Genomic DNA, 19,468 nt, shown 5'->3' on the forward strand with positions numbered 1-19,468 from the left:
AAATGGATGTTGGCAGGTGGTGGCACATGTTCGGACTGTTTTGAAAGAGAGAGCGGGAATTATAGAAGCCAATTCAGAAGAACAGTGCCCATGGAAGTATCTGTAGAAAAGGCATGCAGCAGAAACAGTACGTCTATGAGACAGAAAGTGGAGAGACTCTGTTAGAGATGAATCATTAATTAACCTAACTACCCTCTTCTGAATGGAATCAAGAAGCCTGAGAGAGGTTTTGGGGGCACCACCCCAGATGTGGGAACAATATTCCATGGCATGGCGGATTTGTGATTTATACAGAGTGAGCAGCTGTTTGGAAGAAAAGTAATGCCGAGAGCAAAAGAGAAAACCAAGATTTTTAGATGCAGAGGAAGCAATATTTGTAATGTGCTTGTGCCAAGAGAGATTAGAAGTCAGGATAATCCCCAACAGAGATATCATTTTGCCTAGAAATCGGAGTGTCACTAAAGATAAGCATAGGAGCAGAAGAATCTTTTTTGCGAGATATAAGACAAGACTGAGTTTTAGAAGGGTTGAAATCAATTAAGTTATCTTTGCCCCACTGGAGAATTACCTGAAGATCGGTATTTAAGGAATTGGTAGCAGATTTTCGACAAGTTGAAGCTGATTGAACAGGGGAAGGTTTCTTAAAATGGAAAGTGGCATGCAATGTGCTATCATCAGCAAAACTATGGATAGGATTTCCAGTCAATGGAAGGTCATTAATATACAAGAGGAAAAGAGCGGGGGAAAGAACTGAACCTTGGGGGACACCGGCATTAGTGGAGAAGTTAGAAGACAGAGAGCCATCTACCATCACCCTCAGTGAGCAATCAGAGAGAAAACTGGATAACCAATTACTAAAAACAGTTGGCAATCCATAAGATGGAAGCTTGTTTAGAAGACCTTTATGCCAAACATGATCGAAAGCCTTTGAGATGTCAAGAGCAACTACTTGTGTTTCACCGAACCTTTCCATTGAATTAGTCCATAAATGGGTAACATAAGCCAGAACATTACCAGTGAATCGACACTGATGGAATCCATACTGGCGATCATTGATCAGACGGAAGGTTTCTAGGTAGTTTAAGAGTTGGCAGTTAATTGATTTCTCCATTACTTTAGAAAGAGTAGAAGTAATTGCAATAGGGCAATAATTGGATGGGAGTGATTTGTCACCCTTTTTAGGAACTGGCTGGATATGAGCAAATTTCCAAGCGGAAGGAAAAAACACCTTTGGAATAAGAAAGTGAAAAAAGGCAGCAAAGAATAGGAGTAAGTTCAGGAGCACAGGTTTTGAGAACAAGTGGAGAAATACCTTTGGGACCTGGAGCTTTATTAGCATCAAGATTCGTCAAAATCCTTCTCATGGAAGACCACAGGAGGCATTGAATGGAGCGGGTTGGGAATGGTGGGAGGTGTTTTACCAAGATCATTAATATATGAGTTGGAAGAAAAATGGGATGCTAGCAGGTCAGCTTTATCCTCGGCTGAAGTGACAACAGAACCATCTGGTTTGGACAGAGGTGGGAGCAGAGATGGACAACAGTTGCGGCCAATAACTTTGGCAAGGGACCAGAATGCTCGGCTACCATTAGGGCAAGAAGCAAGTTTTCTACTCTTAGCCTGTTCAAACTCTAGTTTGGACTGATTAATAACTGCTTTATAATTGTTACGAGCTTTGGTGTAGGCAGAAAATGAAACTGAAGAATTAGAAACAAGCCAATTACGATATGCAACATTCTTCTCTTGAACAGCCTTAGCACATTTATTGGAAAACCAAGGTTTAGATAAAGGACGAGATTTTAAAGAGTAGTGTGGGATAAAGTATTCCATTGCTACAAGAATAATTTCACTGACACGATCTAAGCAAACGTTGACATCAAAAGTTTTGAAACAGTAATCCGACTAGGGAAAAGAAATCTCACAGGTCATTCCATTTTTAATTCTTTTAATGCCAAACAATGTGAGGTTGGGAATAGCCATGAGATAAAGGCTTCACTGGAGAAGAGACAAGGCACCTCAGATTACTAAGTTGTGATCTGAGGTGCCTAAAGATCATTAATATATGAGTTGGAAGAAAAATGGGATGCTAGCAGGTCAGCTTTATCCTCGGCTGAAGTGACAACAGAACCATCTGGTTTGGACAGAGGTGGGAGCAGAGATGGACAACAGTTGCGGCCAATAACTTTGGCAAGGGACCAGAATGCTCGGCTACCATTAGGGCAAGAAGCAAGTTTTCTACTCTTAGCCTGTTCAAACTCTAGTTTGGACTGATTAATAACTGCTTTATAATTGTTACGAGCTTTGGTGTAGGCAGAAAATGAAACTGAAGAATTAGAAACAAGCCAATTACGATATGCAACATTCTTCTCTTGAACAGCCTTAGCACATTTATTGGAAAACCAAGGTTTAGGTAAAGGATGAGATTTTAAAGTGGAGTGTGGGACAAAGGATCCCATTCTTGCAAGAATAATTTCACTGACACGATCTGAGCAAACGTTGACATCAGAAGTTTTAAAACAGTAATCCGACCAAGGAAAAGAAATCTTGCAGGTCAGCCCATTTTGCATTCTTGTAATGCCAAACAACACGAGGTTGGGAATAGCCATGAGATAAAGGCTCCATTGGAGAAGAGAATCACCAAGTTGTAATCTGAAGTGCCTAAAGGACCTCTCACTTCAACCGTGTACTTAGAAGGGTTCTTTGTGAGAAAAAGATCAAGCGTATTGGCTGTATGATTAGGATTGTCTGGTATTCTTGTAGGTAAGTGAACAATCTGTGCAAGGTCATTAGTAATTACAAAAGCCTTGGCATCTCGACCTGCTGGGTCGGTGTGACTAGAAAACGGAAGCCAGCTGGAGTTGTGAACATTAAAATCACCAAGGAAAATTACCTCACTTTTAGGAAAGTTGGACTGGAGAAAGTCAAGAAGCTCCAAGTGATCAGTGGAGTTGGGGGAAACGGTAGAAACAACAGATGAATTTTACACAATGAGGTAGAGAGATTTTAAGCCAGAGAAGATCAAAGAGAGTAGATTCCAAATTGCCAAGTCTCTGACAGGGAAGATCAGAATGGACATATACACAAGTACCACCTTTGAGGCGAAAGGAATCATACAGCGAATAATTTGAGCATCTGAGATGAGCAGTAGTTGAATCAACCGATAACTGAGATTCTGTTAGAAAAAGTACATGGGGTTTGGCAGACAGCAAGTGGAAATGGACATCGTTAAGATTAGAATTGAGACCATGCATACTTGTGAAATGAATTAGGAAGTACTTAACTTTGCCTTAACTATTAATAAATCTTTTGTTTATATTTCTATTTGTGTTGCTAGTCATTAATGTAACATACCATTGCAAAAAAGGGTTAGAAATGTGAAATTCCTAGGTGATGCACTTTCTTTGAACACCAGTGTACTTTTTTTGAAGACTAAATGCACAAAGCATAATATGTTATGGGTTGAAATTAACTTTATAATATCGGTGTTAATACACCATAGTTTACCCATAAATTTAACTACGTAGCCACAATATGATTATATCTCATATTGTGGCTACCTTCAACAACAAGATACCAGGTATTGCACTACTTCGAATAAATAATGCTTCTCTAGTAGAGGAGGCTACTGTTATTTATTCTGAGTGGGGAACACCACCCAGATGCGTTTCGGAGCTTGTTGGCTCACTCATCGGTGGGCAGGCAGGTACCCTGATAATGCAGACATGCCATCACGGTTGTGAAGTTATCTTCACCATTTGGCATCTCTCATATTATGGAAGTCTGTTCCAGCAATCAACAACCCATTGGATAAAAGCAAACTTCCGCACGTCTATTCTACAACTATCTTTCCTCAATTTGAATCTATGCCCCTCAGGTTCTTAATCTGAGCAAGCAGAAGTATCCCATCAGCACTGGGCCTGCTCAAACCATTCAAGACCTTATACACCTCAATCAGATCACCTCGCAGATGCCTAGTCTCCAGATGCTGCAACTTGCAGAACTTAAGCCTTTCTTCATAAGCACACCCCTCTGTTCCTCTTACCAATCTTTTTGCCCTTGTCTGTACTCATTCTAGCAACTCTACATCCTTTCTAAAATGAAGCCTCCAGACCTGTATATAGTACTCAACCAGTCTTATACAAAGAGATAATCACCTCCTTGTCTCTGCTAGCAAAATTCCTATATATCATTGACAAAACTACATGACCTACTCTGGCAGCCTGGATGCACTGCTCAGAGAACTTCATATCTGACTGCACAATTAACCGCAGGTCTTTTTTCATTCTCCACCTCTGTGTGTGTGTGTGTGTAGTACCACAGAGTTGGTACATTTCTCTTGGGTTACTGCTACCCACATACAGTACTTTGCATTTATCAATGTTAAACTTCAGTAGCCACTTCTCAGCCCATCTGCCTAACTTTTCTAGATCCTGCTGAAGTAGCATACTGCCTTTAGTGTCATTAACAAACCTGCCAACCTTTGCATCATCTGCAAACTTGGACATTAAGCTTGATATACCTTCCTCGATATCATTGATAAATACAGTACACAAACCAACAATGGGCCCAGCACGGAACCCTGGGGGTCTCCACTAATAACATTAGTCCACGTAGAGCACAGTGTCCATTTATTAATACTCTCTGACATCTTCCACTCAATCATCCCTTTATCCATTGCAGTAACTTGCCCTTAATGCCATACCACTCCAATTTGTACACAGTCTTCCATGTGCAATAGTATCAAAAGCTTTCCTGAAATCCAAGTATATGATAACAAAATTTTTTTTTGCCTCCAGTTCCTTTGTGACCACATCTAGTATCCAATCAAATTGGTCAGACAAGACATCCCCTTAACAAACCCATGCTGTGTCTGAACTACTGCTGCTGCTGTCTTGTCTAGGTTATCTTGTATCACCTCTTTAACCAGTGACTCCATTATTTTCCCCAGAACAGAAGTTAAACTAACAGGTTTATAATTATTTGCGTCACCTTTTGAACCTCCTTTGTGAATTGGGGATAAATTTGCACATCTCCAGTCCATGGGAACCTCCCCTACCTCTAAGGATGCTCTCATAATTATGGCTAAAGGTTTGCTTACTTCCCTTGCTGCCTCCTTCATTATAACTGGATAGATTCCATCAGCCACAGGTGCCTTTTTTTATATTTAACTTCAACAATTTATCCTCCACTTTGCTCTCAGTTATCATAAAATCACTTTGCTCCCTGTTAGAGTTTGACAAACTTCTGGCATTCCCCTCCTTGAATAACTCCTCATGTGTGAATGTAGATGCAAAATACTCATTCAGTTTATCAGCTACTTGAGCAGGATCATCAACTGTCGAACCATCTATGTTAAGTAGAACAATCCGATTCATCCCCTTCCTTCTAGAGTTTACATAAGTAAAGAACTCTTTGCTGTTTTTCTTTGCATCATTTGCCAAAGATTTCTCATAATCGGCCTAACTTCCTTTGTGACTTGATTACAGACTAGCTTATATCTGTTGTAGGCTTCTGTGCAACCTGATAATTTGAATGCATCCCATGCATTTTTCTTCTCCGCCACGAGCCTCATTAATTCATCCAACATCCATTTAGGCCTGAACCTTGAACAGTGTTACTTAGTTGGTATGAAAAGCCTAGTAGCTGCCAAGATTAAGTCCCTGAAGGCTTCCCATTTCGAATTCACCACTGGCAACATTTGTTGCAGAGAATCTGTCGTCATCATCATCATCATCAGTTGATCCCACTCTATAGAATTTAAAAACTGTCTGAGACCTCTGTAGTCACCTTTACGAAAACAAAAAAACACTTCTCTTTACCCTTGATGGTAGTTACATCTTGAAGTAAATCCCCCATCAATACACTGTGATGACTGTCACCTAGTGGTTACTTTATCTTCGAATTCCTAATGCATACGTCATCACTGACAATCAGATCAAGGGTATTATTCCCCCTGGTTTCCACTCGAACATGCTGCTGTAGAAAACAATCCTCCAATAAGTCCACAAAAGTCTTGCTAGCGTGCGAGTGACCAACCCACAATTTCCAGTCAATATCTGAGAAATTAAAATCCCCCATTATAAGACTCTCCGATTTACTGGCCCACTATTTCCCTGTACAGTTTTTTATTTTTATAATACTCAGAGTCATTAGGCCTATAACATACTCCTACTCTCATTTTCCCTTTCCCAGGGTTTATGTTGCACCAAACAGACTCAACCTTACACTGTCCACTTGTGTCAAATAGATGAACTCCCTTAGGTTCTGTTTCTTAACTAACAGCATAACCCATCCTCCCTTCCTACCCTGTCTGTCCACATTGTTCTCCCCAAATTCTAATTCTGCACTGCTTATAGCTGTGTGACACCATGTCTCTGATATCCCAACAATATCTGCCTTTAATGTCTTAATCAGCACTTCAAATTCATCAATTTTATTTACTATACTTCTAGCATTAGCGTACATGCAAGTATACATGCACTTGTTCTTACTCTTAGTTACCCTAATACAGCCCATGTATTTACTTGTTCCATGATGACTCCCAGCAGCTCTTGAAATCCCTAGCAACTTGCTCTGTAGGCTGCTGCTCATTACAATAGAAGCAGTGCAAGAATCAATTCTGCTCTGCCTGCGGCTACTGTTAATCTTTTAGTCTGTGAATCCCCCCCCCCAAACTAGCAGTTCTCTGAACCACTTAACACTGCCTCGATAGCACCAGCAAATATTCTTGCACCCTTTCTATTTAAGTGTATCTCATCCATGTAGAAGCAGTCTCTCCTGTTAGTAAGCACAGACCATGCTGAAAAAAAGTCTACCCAGTGAGCCTTGCGCATTCTCTCCAGGTCCAAATTGATTGACAAGGCTCTCATCATATACTTCCTCCTATCGTGTCTGGGCAGAATTGCAGACAATTTCAAAAATTTAACCCTAACTCGCGACTTTTTTTTTCAGCATTGACCTGTACTTGTTAAGTAAATCTGCAGATCTCTTACTCTTAAGGTCATTAGTGCCAATGTGAACAGCAATATCACCCTTTGTGACCTTAAAAGATATCTGCTCTACAACATCAACTTTTGCCTCTGGCAGACATACCCTGGTAATGTTCCACCTATCCTTTTTGCATAATATATTCCCCGTCTCCCTGACAATAGAGTCACCAATAATAAATAGTTCTTGTGGGACCAGCACATTCTGCCTTGGATTTTGCTGCTGTGTTGCCTGATGCACAGGAGAGAGCTCTGGCATTGAGTTGGGCAGCTGAGAGCTTGATGGATCCCTCATTTTAATTTCTTTGAGGGCATTTACCCTACACCTCAAATTCTCATAGACACCCATCAGAATGCTGAGTTGGTGCCTAATTTCTTCACAGTCTCTGCACCTAGCACACACAAAGACATCCTGCTTGGCTAGATCATGTCCTGTTCTAGACAGGTCTGCAAATGTTTCACTTTGCAAGATATGGGCATTAATTACCTGACTGCCCCTTTTGAACAAAGTCAAAAAGCTTTAGAGAGGTTTTGGGAACACCACTCTGAAGGAAGTCTGAGGCTTTTGCTGCACCAGCCAAAAAAAATAATTTCTGAGTCACCCTGAGAGTGAGAGAGAGAGAGAGAGAGAGAACACATGTCAGTAGAATGGAATCACCAAGAAAGAGAAGAATGATGATATCCAGCTCAAGACCCTGGGTGTGCCAAGCCCATACTCACCAGATGTGAGCCCCCAAGGATCACACTTCTAACCAAAAGCAGCCTGAGTACAACAAAAGATTTCCCAGATTCAGAACTTGCACATGCCAGCATAGAATCTAAGTGGTGTGAAGTAGTTGGATGCAAAGGTAAAATAAGAGTGGAAAAACATATGACAAAAGCCTCTATATCCAGATGTAATGGGTGGGCTGTTGCTGTTGTTTAAAGGTTTTAAGACACAAGGGCATCAAAGGCCAAGATGTGTCTTTTCAGGTTTTTTTTTAATGTAAATCAATTTTTAAATGGGTGAGCAAGTAGGAATGTCTTCTTATAGGTGATTTCAATTTGTTCCCCCACTGATTGGAGCAAGTAGGAGAAATATTTACTCCAAATAAAGCAAACCATAAAGAAGAACCTGTGTATCTCTGTAAGTGAGGGGGAGAAAGAGGAGAACTTGATAAACCTTAAAATAATTAGAACAAAATATTTTTATCCAGATTTTTACATGAAAAAAATAAAAAATCCTTTCATATCATTAAAAAGTTTAGTTTCAAAGGAAAATTTACACTACCCACACCATATTAGTATATGGCCCAGCTCTGCATTAAAAAAATAATAATCAAGATATTTATTATTAATCTCCAAACTTTTTAATGGTTTCTTCCGATGCACAATACTACTTCAGTTTTGACATTTAAACTATGCTGCAGTTAGATCAACACGCTATAATTTTTCGATCTGCTAAACAGTAGTGAACCTACAAATTTTCTAGCAAAAGATTCATAAATGGGTCCTCTGTGCTCTTTTAACAATCAGTACCCTTTGGATTCTCTCCCCCTCCAGTGACAGACCTGGCAGTATGGAAAGTTTTGCTACTGCTACTAAACACTATTAAATTACATTCTACACTTCTTCATTCAAATTACACAATAAATATTCATTATAACTGAATATTTTCTGACACTTGATAACTCAACTCGATAGCCTAAATGCTCTCTCTCTCTCTAAATGTATATTTGATGAAGGTATATCAGGATTAATGTCTAAGTTTGCAGAGGATACAGAGGTAGGCAGTCGGTTAATGAGAGTAATGATGGTAAACTACTACAACAAGATCTAAAAAAAAAAATTAGGCAGATTGGCTAGGAAATGGCAGCTGAAATTTAACATTGACAAATGCAAGGTAATGCATATGCGTAGCATTAATTCCAGACTAATGCACCAACTGTGTAGTACAACACTCAGCACAGTAGAAAATGAAAAGTATCCAGGGGTAATTGTGCAGTCAGATATGAAGTTCTCAGAGTAATGCAGACAGGCTGCCAGGCCAAGCTAATGGAGTTTTGTCAATGATATATAAGAGCTTTGCTAGCAGGGATAACGAGGTGATTATACCATAGTACAAGACAATAATTAGGCCACATCTTGAGTACTGCATACAGGATTTGGAGCCCTCATTTTAGGAAAGATGTAGGTCTGCTGGAATGGGTGCAGAGAAAGACAATGAGATTGATGAAGGGAAAGAAAGAGTAGTCTTACCAAAAAACTTCAGTTATGCAAACTGTAGCATCTAGAGACTAGGCACCTGCAAGGTGATCTGATTAAGGTGTTTAAGGCTTTGAATAAATTAAGTAAGCTCAATGCTAATGGCATTTTTCCTCTTGCTCAGACTACACTCATGAGGGGCATAGATGTGCAGAAGTTTGCGTTCAGCCAACACATGGTTAATTAAGGGAAAAAAACTTTCATGTGTTGTTGTGGAAGTGGGTAGTTTGAATAAATTCAAGGAAAAACCTAAACAAATTACACTGGTCAGCATCAATTTCTTCCCTGAAATAGTTTTGACAGATTCTCATAAGAAATATGTTCAAAAACTCAGATATGTGCTTAAAAAGTTCTCATCACCCTCAGTTTTCAAATTGAGAGTTTAATGTTAAACAATATTAACTACAAAACTGCATTTTAATTTTGGAATAACTTTAATTTTACTTTATACAAATAACAATGCATATCACGTCATAGAACTGTATTTCTCCAGTACTTTACAAGTTAGCTTAGGATGCGAGTACATTTCTCGTAAACCAAAAAAAAAAAAACGTCAAATGACTTTTTTTTTTTTTGGCTAATTACAAAAACATCAACTACAAAACGATTTTGTAGTTAACGTTGTTTGACACTAGACCCTCGAAATGTCATGGTTAATGACCAAAAACCAAGACCTGTAGTTGCTTTAATCATCTTTTTCCTCTATATTATTATTTTTTCTAGAGCATTCGGGAGCTTTCTACAACATTTGAAAATGTTCCAGAACATTCTAGAATGTTTTTATATGCAGAAGTAAGGTCAGGATGTTTGTGGAAGTTCAAGAAATTTCAACTGAGTTCTCAAGAAATGTTACGAGCCTTCTAGAAAATTTTCTACCAGTATATACATGAGTGGGTTCTGCAACAAGCAAGCATTTTTGTATTTCAAAAAGTGTATGTGTTCCAAAGAGTTGTGGTTATTTGGTTTTTAGGAGCATTAGCAACTAAGGCCATATTGCTCTGGGATATGCGGTGGTCATTCCCTGACCTTTCTGCATCCTCTATATTTAGTGGTGATGGGCTCGAACCCCGGTCTAATCAAGAAGCATGGGCTATGCACTGCTGCTCCTTTCCACCTGGCTATGAAGGCACCTTTCCAAAGAGTGAGTGGTGAACAAAGTGAACAAGTGTTTTAGTGAATTTGTAAACTGTTGTGTGCACAAGTGCAAGTCACAAACTGTGTTTAAATTTAAATTCTACAATTTCTTAATTGTGTTCTTATGTGTACATACCTCAACCATACATGAAATATGTTGTGTTCTTGCCAAAGTAAGCCTAATAGTTTTTGCTACATTTGGGGAGAAGTGGTATTAAAATTGCAGCGGAAGCCACCATCACAACTTGTGAGAATAGCCTATGAACTCTATTTTGGATGTAAGATCAGAGATAAAAATAAAGTATGGGCTCCAAAGATTTCCTGTAGCTCACATTCAGCTGACTCAGAGGTAGTCATAAATCGATACCTTTTGCTGTTCCGGTGATATGGCGAGAACCGCAAGACCACAAACAATTGTTATGTTTGCATGACCAATATTTCTGGTTTTTCTGAGAAATACATTCTGCTCTAAGGCTAGTTCCTCAAAATGATACAATGCAAATGCCAAAGTGATCAGAAACTTATGGACTTGACTCTGATTCAGAATCATAAAAGAAGTCTTCAGAAGATGCAGAACCCAGAACAAGTAAAATCCAGTCTTTAACTCTTGATACTGCAAAGCCGCATCTAATCACTCAGGCAGAATTGAACAATCTTGTCAGGGATTTCCACCTCTCCAAAACCAAGGCTCAATTACTAGGATCACAGCTTCAGCAGTAGAACCTTCTTGTAAAGATTGTCAAGGTGTCTTTTTATAGGAAGAGGCAATCTGATATAACGACCTATTAACTCCATGAATGGTGCTTTGGTTTATTGTAACAATGTCCAGGAATTAAAGAAAGATTTACATCTGGAGCAGGTCCCCAAGCAGTGGAGGCTTTTCATTGATTCGTCCAAGGTCAGTTTTAAAGCAGTTTTACTCCATAATGGAAGTAAGTATCCACCTATACCATTGGCCCATGCAGTTCATATGAAGGAAATGCACGAGAACCTACAGGTTCTTTTGAAAAAAATATGCTATCAAAAATTCCAATTGGAATATCTGTGCCGACCAAAATGTGGTAGCTTTGATAACTGGGTTGCAAGGTGGATACACTAAATATTGCTGCTTTTTATGTGAGTGGGGCAGCAAAGCGAAGGATTTCCACTACAGGGAAAAGAAATGGTCAGACCATTATGAAACTACACCAGGCCAGAAAAATGTTGCACACCCTCCTTTGGTGGATAAGTCAAAAATCTGTTTACTTCCATTCCACGTCAAGCTAGGTTTAATAAAAATATTTGTGAAAGTGATGGACAAAAAAGGAAAAGGATTTTCCTGTTTGAGGCAAAGGTTTCCTCAAATCAGCGAGGCCAAGATAAAAGGGAATTTTTGTAGGTCCTCAAATCACATTGCTATTCCAAGATGAGGAATTCACTAAAAAATTAAATGCAACAGAAATAAGAGCCTGGAAGGCATTTAAAAACATCTGCCAGAATTTTTAGTCAATGAGAAATCACAAAATTACAGTGAAATTGTAGATGAGCTAATTTTGGTATACAGAGAGTTGGGATGCAACATGTCATTAAAGCTTCATTTCCTACATTCCCATTTAGACTTTTTTCCTGAAAGCTTTGGAACAGTCTCCGATGAACACTGTGAAATGTTTCACCAAGATATTTCTGAAATGGAAAAAAGATAAAAGGGAAAATGGAGTCCAATTATGTTTGCAGACTACTATTGGAATCTTGTATGGGAGACACCAATGAACAATTATAAAAGTCAAGAAATGACAAAGTAAACATTTTGTTATCAGATAAACATTTTTGTAAATAGAAAAAGGGTAATAGACCCATTGTTCAATATTTAGTACTGTATGTAACATTTTCTTAAAATATATGAAATCTTTTTTACTATAAACTTAGTTTTTGACTTCAATCTCTTCTCCCTTAAAATTAGTGGGTCTTACAGCAATATGGTTGCCATATTTGAATTTGGCAAAGTCAAATCTTCGAGAAACCTATTCACTCCTCCAATAGTTTGTCTCATTCTTCGTTGAATTTATTTAAACTATCAACTTCCACAACAACAGATGGAAGTTTGTTCCAACAATCAACCATCCATTGGTTATAGGCAAACTTCTGCACATCTATTCTGCAACCATCCTTCCTCAATTTGAATTTGTGCTTCCTCATTTGTAAGATCTGAGCAAAAGGAAGAATCCCACCAGCATTGAGCCTGCTCAATCCATTCAAAGCCTTAAACACTTCAATCAGATTACCTTGCAGGTATCAAGTCTCCAGATGCTGCAATTTTCAGAAATGAAACCTTCCCTGGTAAGAACACTCCTTTATTCTACTCATCAATCTTGTTGCCCTTCTCTGCACTCATTCCAGTAGCTCCACATCCTTCCTAAAATGAGGCCTCTGGACCTGTACGCAGTACTCAAGATGTGGCCTGACCACTGCCTTATACAATGGGATAATAACTTCCCTTCTACTCCTATCAAAATTCTTGTATATCATTGACAAAACTGCACAAGCTGTCCTGGCAGCCTGTCTGCATTGCTTAGAGAACTTTGTATCTGACTGCACAATTACCCTCAAGTCTTACTCATTTTCCACTAATCTGAGAGTAGTACCACACAGTTAGCATGTTACTCTGGGGTTACTTTGCATTTATCAAAGTTAAACTTCAGTTGCCATTTCTCAGCCCATCTGCCCAACTTTTATAGATCCCATCACAGTAGCATACCATCATTACTATCATTAACTATCCTGCCAACCTTTGTATCATCTGAAACTTAGACATTAAGCCTGATATGCCTTCATCAATATCATTGATAAATATAGAAAACAACAATGGGCTCAAAACCAAACCCTGATGAACTCCACCAATAATGTTAGTCCACGAAGAGCAATGTCCATTGATTACCATTCTGTCTTCTCCCACTTAACCATCCCTTTACATTGCAGCAACTTACCCTTAATGCCACACTGCTCCAATTTGTATAGCTGTCTTATGTGCAACAGTATCAAAAGCTTTCCTGAAATCCAAGTAGATGTATATGACAAATTTACAAGTTTAGTAAATACTAAGAAGCAATTGTGTAAATACACAGTGCGTGATTGTACACAAATACCAGTGCCATTATTACAAATTAATTCCTGCTGAACTAGCTAACTACTTGATAACAATGGTGCAGTAGTCAAGTTATTACTTTTCAGTTAATAAGATGAAATTATACATCCTCTACAGATATGTTAGCCAAGGTACACATTTCATTCGTAAATGCAAACCGTGATAATAAAACAATAAAAACTGTGTTTAATACTTATAAGAACAATTTTGTGAGTGTGACAAAATAAAATGTCTTGTTTTAATTTTAGACTATCAGTTTAGCCAGTTCAGTATTAGCAAGTTTGTTTGTTGGTAAACAGACAACAATTAGAAAAAAAAAAAAAAAAACTGCATAAAAAGTAAAGCTGGTAAAAAATCAGCTGAGGAAATTACCTTTTGAGATGGGGGTTATATCCACCATATACCCTTGCTTAAAAATCGGAAAATGAATGAATCGTTCAAGTGGGGAACTCTGTTTTTATTTTATTTTATTTTTTTGTTCCATTATCAGCATTTTTTCCCTAGATTCACCTCAAAGAACTATTCCCAATTAATGTTATTGGAACTGGGATGCATGTGGAAAGGATGATTACCAAAATGCTACTTATGGACAGTAAACAAAGAATGCTCTAAAACTAACTGTCAATCAAACACCACCATTGCACTATCACATAATACTAGAATAATTGAAAATCTGTTTTAAAAACAAAACGTAACACGTGACCTGTTAATAACACAAAAATATCATGAATTTCAAGTGGATAAATATAAAATGATTCTCCAAATTATTCCCTGCTTTGATTTCTCACATCTAAAAACTAGATCATAAATCTGCATTCAATGCACAGTAAACTTTAAACATAACATAAACTTTAAATATAGTACGTAATCAACGGTGTTTCATTTCCCTTAATGAATAAAATGATTGCAAAAGATATATAAAGATTCAATAAATATACTGAGAACTAATATTTAAGTTTTCTTTTATATTCCATTCTTCCTATGATTATTAATTTTATTTATTATATGTTTTGCAATTATATCTGTCTGTATACTTCGTCACTTAGTAACACCAAAAATAAAAAATAAAAATAATAATAATAAATAAATAAAATAATATATATATACACACACTTGAATATTCACCTGAATATGGGAAATAAAATGAAAAACCTAAATCTTATTCTAAAAGCATATCCCATTCCTTTTGACTGCAGAAGCTGAATTTTCAAAATACTTGTACATTTGCGATTAAATATTCAAAATACTCCTGGCCTATCGTCATTACGATAGGCTACGGATACACTGCAATGCATTGCGTATTTTATATCCGATAAAATAACAAAATTAAACTGGTGTACTTTTATATAATATTGCATGCAATGACCATTATATCGTGAAAACTGCAATGTATGTGTTTAATATAATAATAATAATAACCAAGTGAAAACTGGCATATTTTATCAGCACGAGGCGCAAATGTGTTATGTTGTGTTTATTACTGTAGCTTTTATATATATATATATATATATATATATATGTGTGTTGTGTTATATTACTGTAGCTTTTATATATATATATATATATGTGTGTGTTGTGTAATATCACTGTAGCTTTCATATATATATATATATATTATTGTAGCTTATACAGTATTATATATATAATAGTATACAACTTGAGTGGGTACTAAACCGCTACCTTACCTCTGTATCCTGGAGAGCCAGGAGTTTGTGTCTCTGGGGATATCCTGTTTTCTGGCAAATGTCTTGTTTTAATTTTAGATGTATCATTTGGCCAGTTCAATGTTGGCGAGTTTGTTGGACTGCCCTTGTTCTGGTGTAAACTCCTTGTAGGGCTGCCTGCAGTAGTTTGGTGCATTAATGACACTGGCACTGTGGCCCTAACAGGGCCTTGTTTTGTAGAACCAGGGGATGCATTTCTCCTAACACGTTGAGACTGCTGGCCGGACATCGCTGGACTAGAAACTAATATAGCACTGATCACTGCTGCAATGATGACAGTTCACTTATTTTGTGCCGTAGGTGCACTTCAACCTTTATAAACTTAAATTGCTAAAAAATAAACAAAAAGAAAGGTAAAGGAAGCCAATCTAGTGCGCCTTTTCTCTCCAGCCAGTGACTCTCCAGCAATCGCTCCCTCTTTCTCTCTCTCTCACACACACACACACTCACTCACACTCTCTCTCTCTCTCTCTCTCTCTCTCTCTCTCGCGCTCGCTCTCTCTCTCTCTCTCTCTCTCCCCCACTCTCGCTCCACGTCCTGTCAAACTAACAGAGTGGTTAAACATAGTCCCGCATCCCGTGAATGCAGCTTCATTCCAGAGGCACCGATCACGTGGCTCCCATCGGCTTACTTCATTGGACAGGCTCTGAAACCGCAATGACTTTACGATCATTTCCTTGTGTTATTTGAAAGAAAGACTTAGATCAGGTAATTCTTCCGTTCTCATCTTTTCATAGTTTACATTATTACCGTTACCGACGTTAACTTTTGACTACATACATCACACAGTGAACGACCACAGGCAACAACGTCTATTTACCATATACAACTGTATTCCTCGTAACGGGTATGACCTTGGCATCTACCATTCTGCTCAAGGGGTTTCAGTTTGTCCTGAAAATGATACAGAAAGTGAAGCCAGTTAAACGGGTTTGCACAATAACGTATCCCAGCGTAAACAGTGTCAAATATCAAACGTTAAACGATGTGCTACAGCTAAATTTGGTTCCATTTTTCTTATTCTAAAGAAATACTAAAATAAAAATTTGAAGATAATCTGCTCACCGTAATCGTTCCAAATCTTGCACTGTATATGTTTTACTGAAATCAAAAAAAGCTTCAATTTATAAACGAAACGAATTTTATACAAATCATTGTTAATATTTTAAATACAGCGTTGAACCTATTTATATGTACGGTATATGTGATTATTGAACAGGGCTTGCATTTATTTACATTAAAAGTTTATCTAATTATTCGAGTTTATTTGTTACGCTTTGAATAATTTTAAAAGAAAAATAAAGAAACGTTGTAAACCCATACTGGGAAACACTAGAAAGGTCAATGACCGCAACTTGGATGCATAGAGGTGGGGATAAGGTGCATATGAAAATTCAGATAAGCGTATAGTAATTAAAATTCTTTAATATATTTGTAATGAAGACGGCACACACACCTACATAAGTAACCACATATATTTTATATTTTTAAATGGACAACACTTATTCATTTCACAAAAATGTGCAAAAGATGGCGAAGGAGTGGATACAGATTAAAACTGCATCCAGAATAAAGCAAAATTACATCACTAATATATCCTAAGCGTATCTAGAGAATCAACTGCCACGATTGGCAGGCCACATACGAGAGGCAGTCAATAAGTATTTATCCACACCTAGAAATATTTCAGTTGGGATTTGCAACTTGGACAGCAATTTCATCCTTCTCTGTGTGACCACCTTCTAGAGCTACACACTTTTCCCATTATGAATAAGCTCTTTCAGGCATCTTGAATATAATTCCTCGCTTTTTGCAGAAAACTAGGCTCCCCTTTCTTAATTACCTCCTCACCAGTCTGAAATCTGTGGCCCCGTGATGGTTTCTTCATTTTAGGGAAGAGGAAAAAGTCTAATTGTGATAGTTCGGGAAAATAAGGTGGGTGCCGCAGATTTTCAAAGCCAGGCCTGATTGGAAGTGCACTGTGAGAACGGCCTTCTGAGCAGGAGTATTGTCCTATGAGGTGGACACTCGCGCCTCTCCAACTTGATAGCCTCTCTTAACTGTCCCAGAAGATTTCTGGAGAAGGAGGTGATTGTCCCTCTGTATAAGGCAATGGTCAGGCCGCGCCTTGAGCACTGCATACAGGTCTGGAGGCCTCATTTTAGGAAGGATGTAGATTTGCTTGAGCGTGTACAGAGAAGGGCAACAAGATTGGTGAGGGGAATGAAGGGATCCTCTTACCAAGAGAAGCTTAAGTTCTGCAAATTGCAGTGGCTGGAGACTAGGCACCTGCGCGGTAATCTGATTGAGGTGTATAAGGCCTTGAATGGGTTGAGCACACTGAATTCTGATGGGATTATTCCACTTGTTCAGATTACGAACCTAAGGGAGCATAAATTCAAATTAAGAAAAGACAGATGTAGAATAGATGTGCAGAAATTTGCCTTTAGCCAGCAGGTAGTTAATTGCTGGAACAAACTTCCATCTGTCGTTATGGAAGTTTTTTTTTTTTTTTTTTTGCTGATGCTGCATAAGCTCATACACTTGCTTTCTTGCATCACATGCCACTACTACTACTTCCCAGTAATACTGTTGCTTTTTAGGAAGTAATCTATAAGGATGATTCCTTTAGAGTCCCAGAAGACTGACAACATAACCCTGTTGGCACACACTTGAACCTTAGGCTTTTTGGGGGGGTTGGTGAAGATGAATGTTTCCATTGCTTGCTCATCTGTTTTGTTTCTGGGTCGTAGTGATGTACCCAGCATTCATCAATCGTTACACTTTGGTCATCAACATTCTCTCTACAAAGTTCCAACAATTGTACGGAACACTCCTGTGTAATTTTCAGAAAATGTCAACAATCCCGGAACCCATCAAGCTGCCGCCCTAAACATGTACAGGAAGTCGTGCGTTATGGTGAAAACAGACCTGCAGCTAATATTCACTTCATTTCTTAGCAAATTTAAAGTCACACGTTTGTCTTCAAGGATTAACAGTTCCACTTTAGCCACAACGACAGGATCTCTGGCTGAGATGAGTCTTGCTTTTCTTGGTCATCTTGCACACCGCTTTGGCCACACCTAAACTGCTTTTCCGATTTTTCACTATCTCATGTAATTGCAGTTCTTCCTATTATGCAGTTACTATACCTTTATCAAAAACATGAAGATGGGTGCGGTAGTTGATCATTATTTAGCTCCACACGAGAACACTGCCTCCACCGTAAATGTCCCTTTCTCTGATGTTAGAGGGACAGTACCGCATTCCTCGTTGTCTCCAGATGAAACAACGTGTAGAATCTGTTTGTAAGCTAAAAGGACTCATCAGAAAACAGAACTGTACCCCATTTGTCAGGGCTCCAAGTCACATCTTCATGGCACCAGTTTCGACGAGCTCTGCGGTGGTTTGGGGTTAATGGGATACAAAGCACTGGCTTCCTTGTTTAGAGACCACTTTAGCATTCTTAGGACAGTCCGGTGGGAAATGCTTTCACTTGTGGTTACAGCAATCTCAAGACAAAGCTCATTACAGGACATCGTAGGGTTCCGTCTTGCTGTTAAGGCCGGATAGTGGTCTGTTCTGGTTGACGTAGCCCTCCAGCGACCTTGGCCATCTCTTCTTGTGATGGTTCCTTTCTCCTGAAACTGAGTGACACATTAAGCCAACGTGCCATCTCCGCCTGCGACTGCCCGTCTTCAAGTTGTCCAATGGCTCGCCATCTCAAAGAATCATCTTAACGATGATTAATTGCTAACCTAAGTACTGGAAATGTAGCTGTCCCACTGAACAAGCCAAAAAACGGGAATGAAGTGATGTGGTCGCAACCCGTGTTTTCATAGGCATGAATAATTTACATAACGTGAGGCTCTGTGAGGTGGTAGATCGATTTCTATTGGATACTTCGGAATTTGCATCCCGAATGTGTGTAGTCTACGCAGGAGGAAGCATCCCATCAGCGTTGAGTATGGTCAATCCATTCAATGCCTTAAACACCTCAATCGAATCACCTCTCAGGTGCCTAGTCTCCAGACGCTGAAATTTGAAGAACTGAAGCCTTTCTTGGAAAGAGCACCCCTTTGTCCTCCTCACCAATCCCGTTGCCCTTCTCCGTACTCGTTACAGCAGTTCCACATCTTACCTAAAATGAAGCCTGAAGTATGCAGTACTCAAGATATGGCCTGACCATTGCCTTATGTAGTGGGACAATCACCTCCTCATCCCTGCTAGCGAAATTCCTTTATATCATTAACAAACC

General features: G+C 38.6%; 1 protein-coding gene across 4 annotated transcripts in view; it reads right to left on the reverse strand.

Moving 5' to 3' along the window:
* The window catches only part of LOC150079308 (glucocorticoid-induced transcript 1 protein-like), a 397,411-nt gene extending 381,394 nt beyond the window's left edge, over nt 1–16,017 (reverse strand). For all 4 annotated transcript variants that reach the window (XM_090384152.1, XM_090384151.1, XM_090384153.1 and 1 more), the window contains exon 1: nt 15,171–16,017. In XM_090384152.1, the coding sequence (XP_090240278.1) occupies nt 15,171–15,438 (268 nt within the window). In that variant the 5' untranslated portion in view covers nt 15,439–16,017. The remainder of the gene's footprint in view (nt 1–15,170) is intronic.
* Nucleotides 16,018–19,468: the final 3,451 nt, after the last annotated feature.

Source organism: Mastigoproctus giganteus, chromosome 10 (genome assembly GCF_048544385.1).
Source record: "Mastigoproctus giganteus isolate SK-2022 chromosome 10, ASM4854438v1, whole genome shotgun sequence".
In the NCBI taxonomy this organism is placed as follows: domain Eukaryota; kingdom Metazoa; phylum Arthropoda; class Arachnida; order Uropygi; family Thelyphonidae; genus Mastigoproctus; species Mastigoproctus giganteus.